This window comes from Limulus polyphemus, unplaced genomic scaffold (assembly GCF_000517525.1).
Source record: "Limulus polyphemus unplaced genomic scaffold, Limulus_polyphemus-2.1.2 Scaffold252, whole genome shotgun sequence".
NCBI classification, from domain to species: Eukaryota; Metazoa; Arthropoda; class Merostomata; order Xiphosura; family Limulidae; genus Limulus; species Limulus polyphemus.
In genome coordinates, this window is record NW_013665862.1 from 401,270 (window position 1) to 410,058 (window position 8,789).

At 34.1% G+C, this 8,789-nt stretch overlaps 1 protein-coding gene across 4 annotated transcripts in view; it reads left to right on the forward strand.

Moving 5' to 3' along the window:
* LOC106478809 (follistatin-related protein 5-like) overlaps positions 1–8,789 on the forward strand; it is a 144,184-nt gene that overhangs the window by 107,175 nt on the left and 28,220 nt on the right. For 3 of the 4 annotated variants that reach the window (XM_013939379.2, XM_022382478.1, XM_022382479.1), the window contains one exon: positions 3,809–4,051. In XM_013939379.2, coding sequence (XP_013794833.1) covers positions 3,809–4,051 — 243 coding nt within the window. The remainder of the gene's footprint in view (positions 1–3,808; positions 4,052–8,789) is intronic. The other variant, XM_022382477.1, reaches the window with a different exon arrangement.

The following is an 8,789-nucleotide window of genomic DNA, read 5'->3' on the forward strand; positions in this document are numbered from 1 at the left end:
TTTCTTCATTACCCATTCAAGCCGTCTCCAGCCATTACTAGTACCCTTGATGTATTGAGACGAGGGAACCATCAAGCTAACTCCGATTGTGTGAACCTGGGTGCTGAGTGGGCGGCCCGTCCAGGCCCGCCCGTGCATACGCCACTGATCCAAGCGATACTATATTATTAATAGCTAGCCAGATTATGATCCAAGCAATACTATTTTATTAATAACTAGCCAAATTATGATCCAAGCAATACTATTTTATTAATAAATAGCCAGATTATGATCCAAGCAATATTATTTTATTAATAACTAGTCAGATTATGAACCAAGCAATACTATTTTATTAATAACTAGCCAGATTATGATCCAAGCAATACTATTTTATTAACAACTAGCCAGATTATGATTCAAGCAATACTATTTTATTAATAACTAGCCAGATTATGATCCAAGCAATACTATTTTATTAACAACTAGCCAGATTACATGTTCTATACAAGGGGAGCATTTAATCTTACAAGCTAAACAGTATGGTTAATAACGTACTAGCGGGTGATTCAGCAAGTTAGTCGATTATTTCTTCCTTCCTTCAGACTTCACACTATCTTACTGCAAAAACCTTATTTGCTCTGTAGTTCCTTAATAGGTCGAGAATTTATCATCGCTAGTTCAGGCAGTGGTTAGGCACGTGCCTGGCCTTGGCTTTGCTACTGGTTGAATATCTGACTGTCTCTGGTTTCTACTTAATGATGGGTTGTATTTTATTAACAACTAGCCAGATTACATGTTCTATACAAGGGGAGCATTTAATCTTACAAGCTAAACAGTATGGTTAATAACGTACTAGCGGGTGATTCAGCAAGTTAGTCGATTATTTCTTCCTTCCTTCAGACTTCACACTACTGCAAAAACCTTATTTGCTCTGTAGTTCCTTAATAGGTCGAGAATTTATCATCGCTAGTTCAGGCAGTGGTTGGGCACGTGCCTGGCCTTGGCTTTGCTACTGGTTGAATATCTGACTGTCTCTGGTTTCTACTTAATGATGGGTTGTTTGTTTATCGGATGATCCTCAACTATTTGTGTGAATCAAATGAATCTTTGAAAAATGTGGTATGTGTTTCTTATGCTTTGATTTGTTGAATTCATATATATATAACGAAGCTAGAATAATTATAATTTTCCTTATATATCACCTGATGTGATGTTTTCACTAATGAGTTATTTATTTAAACTCATTCATGGTTATATATTATCAGGAATCTTGTTGATCGAAACGCCGACACTCACAAACTACAAGCTGCTGGTCTCTAATTGGCTAGACTCGCAATCTGCGGGTTGCGGGTTCGCATCCCCGTCCCACCAAACATGCTCGCCCTTTCAGCCGTGGGGGCGTTATAATGTGACGGTCAATCCCACTATTCGTTGGTAAAGCCCAAGAGTTGGCGGTAGATGGTGATGACTAGCTGCCTTCCCTCTAGTCTTACACTGCTAAATTAGGGACGGCTAGTGCAGATAGCTCTCGTGTAGCTTTGCGCGAAATTCAAAACAAACAAACAAAAACAAATCTAATTGTCTGCTTATCATCACGACATATAGCGGGAATCCCTGTTTGTGCCTGGATTATTATTTTTTTTATTTATGTACAGCGAAAACTTGCAGTCTAACTTAGACGACGTCACACAATTCTAGATCAAAGTTGTCAGTATTACCTCATGCAGGTTGCGTGTGTAGCGGAGCGAAACAACATCCGATTACCAGTCTTGTATAAATATTTCCACTTGTTAATTTACTGAATTTAAATAGAACAGATAAGCAGTGTAATTTTGCTATATAGTTTGACCTACATTTTAAAAGGTATTCCTACTTAATACGCAATTTTAATGGTAAATACCTTAGCTTAACCACCATCAATAATACTTTAAAGTAAAACTTAAGAACATCATGGTATCACGTTGAAATTCTTAATCTGTTATGTCCTAAAAATAAAATGAGATACCAAAATCTGTTTTTGGCAGTCGTTGTAAAACTAATTAATTACTGAAGGAAGAGGTTGTGTAATCCATGATATTTTGTTTGTTTAGTATAAACATGTTAAACTATATTTAAAGACTTAGAAAGTTATTTGAAAATCAATTGGGTTTTTCTGTTAATCACTGTCGGAAGTTCAAACGTAATTCGCAATGTTATCGTTAATACAAACACACGTACAAGCTTTAAAGAGTGAAACATCTGTAATGGAGAAGACAGGCGTCAAATACTTTTAACAATAGAAGCTTATATTTACTGCATAAAAGTCACAAATGCATTTGTTTCATAAATAAATTTTGTATAAACAATTTAATGAAACACTACAATCTAATACCTAATACTTTTTTTCATGGAGTTTTTTATGATTAACATTTTAAGTCCTTATGACGTAAAGCTAAGCTAAATACTAAAACTGGATTAGGCCCTTAAAGGTTGCTGATGGCAAGGTTTTTGTTGAAATGACTATGAGATAATTGAACTTTTAAACGATCTCTTTTGGTTTTACAAAATAATATATTATAAATATACCTGACCCAGTATATTTTGTTGGAAATATTAAACTGATCTGAATCATGTGAATATTAATGCCTTGGCGTTAAATAGAAAGATTGAGATGTTAAAAATAGATAAAGCACCAGGATCAAACAAAATTTTCTCTGGGTTTTAAACTTAAGAGGTTCATAAAGCATTTACTAAGGTAGCCCATAAAAGGTTAACAAAGAAAATCATACAGGTTGGGATTAGTTTTTGCCCTTTTTAGAAAATGTGAGATGATCTTATGCTATTCATGTAATTCATAATTTAAGTTAATCATAACTAAAAATAACCAATACACACACTGTTTCTTTAGAATGCAATTCATAATTTAAGTTAATCATAACTAAAAACAACCAATACACACGGTGTTTCTTTAGAATGTAATTCATAATTTAAGTTAATCATAACTAAAAACAACCAATACACACACTGTGTCTTTAGAAATTAGATTTATTTTCTTTTTCCTTTACAGTCAGTGAAATGTGCAATATAAATTGGAACCCACTCAATACTGTAACTGAAGGAAAGGACTTTGGCATAAGGGCGAAAAGTCACTTGAGCCATCAAAGCAGTGCTCTGATGCTACTAGTAAAGTTAATTGAATATTAGGGTGTATTTATATGCACATATTGATTACAAGTCAGAAGAGGTAATTTATCTCACCATACAAATCACTAATTAGATCTAACTTGGAATACCTTGTACACTTTGACATCTTTACTTAAGAAATGATATAGAATTATCAAAAATGGTTCAAAGTAAAACTACTATGATGACTCTAGGGATGGAAGGACTATTTTATGAGGATAGGTTATGATCTCTTAACTTATTTTATCTTGAAAAAGGAAGTGTAAGAGGTGATATTATTGTACTCATCAATATTATCTGGGAAATTGATAAGCTAAAGGTCTCTAATTTCTTTGTGCTGTATTCTGAAGATAATAGGACCAGAGGGCACAAGTTTAAAATTTCTAAAAGACAGAACTAGGTTCCAGTTTTATTTTTCTAACAGGGTAACTGGCTTATGAAATGAGTTGCTGTTAGTAGTAGTGAAGGCCAGCTTCTTACAAGAGTTTGAGAGGTGAATCGATGATTTCATAAAATATATATAGTAGGGAGGGTATGCATGGTCAGGTTTGATAAACCGAATGACCCCTTACTGTTTGTATGTAATATTATGACTAAATATAATGATGGGGCTGGAGAGTAGTGGAAAATATACAGACTTATAGTAGTATGTGTACTTACTGTTTAGTAGGGTCACAGGAAACGTCAACAGAAGACCACAAGTTTACTGGAACCACGACAGAGGGGAAGAGAACTGATACACCTGTCTTATGGACTAACCTTCCAAAACCAGAGCTGAGAACACTTACAACAACTCCAAAACCTGAGCCTGAGACTACTCCTAGGGAATGTACCCAAGAAGAATACGACTTTATGAAAGAAAATCTTTTGCTCTTTAACAATGCAGAATTGATGAACAACAAAAAATCAGGTGAGGCTTACTTGAATTAAATTGTGGATTCTGAAATTAGTTACCATAAAACAGATTACAGAATTCACTTGGAGGTTTTGCGACAAAACATTTTTGTTAAAGGTTGTATAATTAAGAAAGGCTATCTGCATCCTAAGTAATGGTTTTATTTATATAATTGTAATAGGTAGGTATACCATGCGTTTTCTAACTCTTTATTTAAATATATATATATGTATATATATTAAAAATTCAGTTATTCAAGTGTTTTTACAGTTTCTAAATATCACATTGGTCAAGGAAGTCGGAAAGTCACTTTCACTCTAGATACCTATTGTGCTGTGTAGCTCTCTGGGATAACACCGTTTCCGCCCGTGAGATGGTTGGTTGTAAAGTTGTATTTAGTGTTTAAACGTAGATAGCTGTTTCCTTCTTGTCCTCTGGTGGGACAGCGGTAACTTTACAGCCTAACAACACTAAAATCCGCAGTTCGATTCTCCGCGGTGGACACAGAAGATATCCTAATTTGGCTTTGCTTTACAACAGTATAACATCCCTTATTTTCTTATGTGAATGACCAGTCAGCTGGGTGGCGCAAGCTGCTCTGGGGAAGGATGATGTTACCATTTTCGCTATGTAACATGATGTTTTCACATTCTACGATAAGGTTTCAAACTAGACAATTTAGAAAGAGAATAAGTAGCCTACATTCAGTTCTATAATGACGTCGATCGTTTTTTTTTTTTTATGCCGATCTGAACACACGCTGTGTTTGCGTTTCAATATAGATTGTTTATTGTATTTTTGTATATTTGTGTCCAGTCATTTTGTTTCTCACGAAGCCAACCAGGCTCAGATAATTCGGAATTACCCTGTAATAAATATCTTGTTGAATTTCCGGACCTATCTTATCGCTTTTAAGGATAATCAGTTTTACTTTAAAATAACACATAAGTTGTGGTCTATTGTATAATTATCAGATCACTTCAGTACTTAACTTTGGCAAAAACACTTTTTGTTTTACAGAGCATACTTGAAAAATGCATTCATTTATTAGAACATTCAGATGTTTTTGGATCAGCTATTTCCTTATAATTTTCACTGTTTGTTAAGATAAATTTGGTGAAATAAGAAATTAGGTTTTGTAATGTTAGGTTGAAGGTTTAATATATAGTATTTTGAGAGAAATTTAAAAATATCCCAAGTACTTTATTCTTATAATAGTAAAAATATATATCAAAGACCTTGGTTATGAATTTTTTTCAACAGTGAGATTTTTTGTCAAATTTGTTATTAATTATTATTAACTTCTGACCAAAGCAAGTTACTTAATAGATCAGAACTGAAAATTAATCCAGTTCTTACTTATAATGATTAGAACGGATTAATAATTAAATTAGTCTGGTGATCAGTCACAGTTGAAACTAAAATTTATTGTTTTATTTTTCCATGTTACTTCGGTGGTTAGGGCGCTCGGCTCGCAATCTGCGGGTCGCGAGTTCGAACCCCTTCACCGAACATGCTCATCCTTTCAGCCGTGGGAGCATTATAATGTGACGCTCAATCCAACTATTTGTTATTAAAGGGCTGGCGGTGGGTGGTGTTGATTAGCTGCCTTCCCTCTAGTCTATCACTTCAAAATTAGGAATGGTTAGCGCAAACAGCCCTCGAGTACTTTTGCGTGAAATTCAACAAATTAGGTATCCTCGCTGATAGTGATGTTTTCGCCGTAATCTAAATAATATGCAGGGCCACTAGATCCGTCTTTGACTCCGGAGAAATTTGGCATGATCACCTCTGATTGATGCCGCAGATATTCATAAGTGATTGAAGGCGCGGATGATGTTTGCTTAAACGTTCTTTAAAAATCGGATACATCCCGTACTCTTTTTTTTTCCGTACTCATAGACCCCTGTGGAAATATCCCCGACCTCTCGGTGGGCTTGATAATACGTCAGAAGATTTGGCCACCTACATCCATCTAATAAACAAAATAATTCTCATAATAAAAATATAAATATAATGACAAAAAATTAAATATATATATATATTAAACAATTGTAGATGAAAATTATATTAACGAAAGAGTAAAATATAACTTACAAAACACAATAACGAGTTTTTTGCAATATGCACTATCACCAATTTCGTGTCCCCTTAAATAACAACAAAAAAACGTGGTATTAGTATTCGCAAAACTTAATACAATTCGCCATGAAAATGTTAAGTGACCAATAAAAACTCATTAAGTGCTTTGACAGTGTAACCTTAGAATATTTTAACATTTGATATAAATTAGGACGCGGCCTGGCATAGCCTGGTGGTTAGGGCACTCGACTCGCAATCTGTGGGTCGCGGATTCGAATCTCGTCACTGAACATGCTCGCCCTTTCAGCCGTGGGAGCAATATAATGTGACAATCGTATCCCCTTTATAAATGTTGAATTCACAGAGAGGAGAATAGGTAGCAATAAATAAAGTTAAACGTTAAGAACTATAGGCTGTGTAAGCGATAATAAAGTACAAGAAAAAGCACTGTATTAATAAGACTTAAAAAAAAGTAACAACAATGGTAAATGTGACAACTGAAGTAATTAACAGAAACTAATGTATTTAATTATTGGTGTAATATGGTGCTACATTTTGTTTGTTGTTAGGCACAAAGATACACAATGAGTTATCTGTGCTCTGTCCACCGCGGGTATCAAAACCCAAGTTTTAGCGCTATTAGCCCTCAGACTTGTCGCTGAGCCACCATAGGGAGTAACGTTGTACTAAATAACATACTGATATGTTACTTACATTCGTGAGAACTTAAACTAACGGAAGATAAAACAAATGACTGCCGTCATAGTAAAGTTATTATTAATTAAATTCGATGACGAGGAACCCACTTTGAGACTAATAATGGCTGGAGACGGCTTGAATGGGTAATGAAGAAAACTTTAATATAAGTTTTTCTTCATTACCCATTCAAGCCGTCTCCAGCCATTATTATTATTAATTACTTTAAAGATAGTTAAGAAATTAAAGAATAGACGTGATAGTTTTAAAAAGGTTGTGATATCTTGTAAAATTATTAATTTATTAATCTCATTATCGGTTGTTTTACCACAAAACTGGAGGAGAAACCTTGTTCATCAAAACTGAGAATAAGCTTATGAACTCTAATTATTGTATTTTGGCACTCTTGAGGATGACGTTGCAACGTCGAAACACGTAGAGTCGTCAACGTTTTGAAGGCCATAGATGGGCCTAAATAAAATGTTTTTAATTGTGTACCAATTTTAACGTTGAATATTATTTATGATTTTAACGTATGAACTCTGTCCACGAAAGCTTGTAATGTCGAAAAATTATCTTACACTTAATAAGTCAGTAGTAAACATCGTAGAATAACTTATTTGTAATATTTGTGTTCGTAAATGATCAGTTTATAATTTCAAAATTAAAAGTGAATATCTTATTCGTTTTTAACATCAACGTTTGATTAAAGATAGCTTTATATAAATCCAAGTAATGTGCTTTGTATTTAAACACTTTTTCCCAGCGAAACTTTGGTTGATTAATTTTTTTGGCAGCACAAATTAAAACCTTGATAATTCCATTACAAAAGACCCCCAATGGCACAGCGGTATGTCTGCGGACTTACAACGCTAGAATCCGGGTTTCGATACCCGTGGTGGGCAGAGCACAGCTAGCCCATTGTGTAGCTTTATGCTTAATTACAAACAAAGAAACCATTGCAAAAATTATCATTATATATCTACTACCTTGTCGTAGTTTTTCTTTACTGCTTATATGCTCTTTTATATTTATGCGTAGGAAAATGATTTGGTTATGTATTAAGTCTTAATATACGTGTAGATTTACTGCATACGAATTTTGAGGTTGTAAAAACATTACAGAACGAGATAATGAGTTGGCATTGGTAAATATTACACTTTTCAAAAGGGGAATCAACGGATGGTGGGCTCCACCGAGCCCTCTGAGTTATATCTATACACGTGATATATGATTTGATCACCGGGTCATGTGGACCGATCCGCTATTGGAAATTACTACCTGTAGGTGTTGTCTGCATTTCCTGAAACACATGTTCCCAGATTTGTTGTTAAACAAAAAATACAGAGCTTATAAGAATGCGTTTTGTTGCGAAATAATGATAATTTTTATGAGCAACATTATCATAGAAATATTTGTGTTTACTAACTCAAAGTATTAATTTACCACAAAAGACTGGTAATTCTTACATTGGAGAAACCCTTGTATTTGAGCACATGGCTCAAAATAAACACTCGTTTGTTTTTCCGAATGCTGAGACAGAAAAAACAATATAAATAAAAGAAAAACAAAGAAGCTCTCTTTATTTAAAGATAAAAAAAAACCGACATTAACCAATATTCAGGTGTAAAATTATATTCATTTTAATATTCACTATTTGCCACTTGTGTTTGATTTGCGTTTACTTTGTTGCCTAGCGATGTAATATCGCTCTTGATACTGCAATATGTATGGGTTTCATTCGATCATTCAACTGTATCCACCCGACGATGGTAAGTGAACCTAGCGAAACGTAGTGTTTTTTAAATGAAATTAGTTTTTTTAGACATATTATATATACACCTGGAAAAAAGTTAAGCACCCCCGTGTTTTTTTCAAGTGATTCAGATTCGACGTTCTTGTGACTGATTATAAATTACCATTCAATCTAAACGTGTTTATCAAATGAAATTCTGCATTGTTGGGCGCCAGAAAA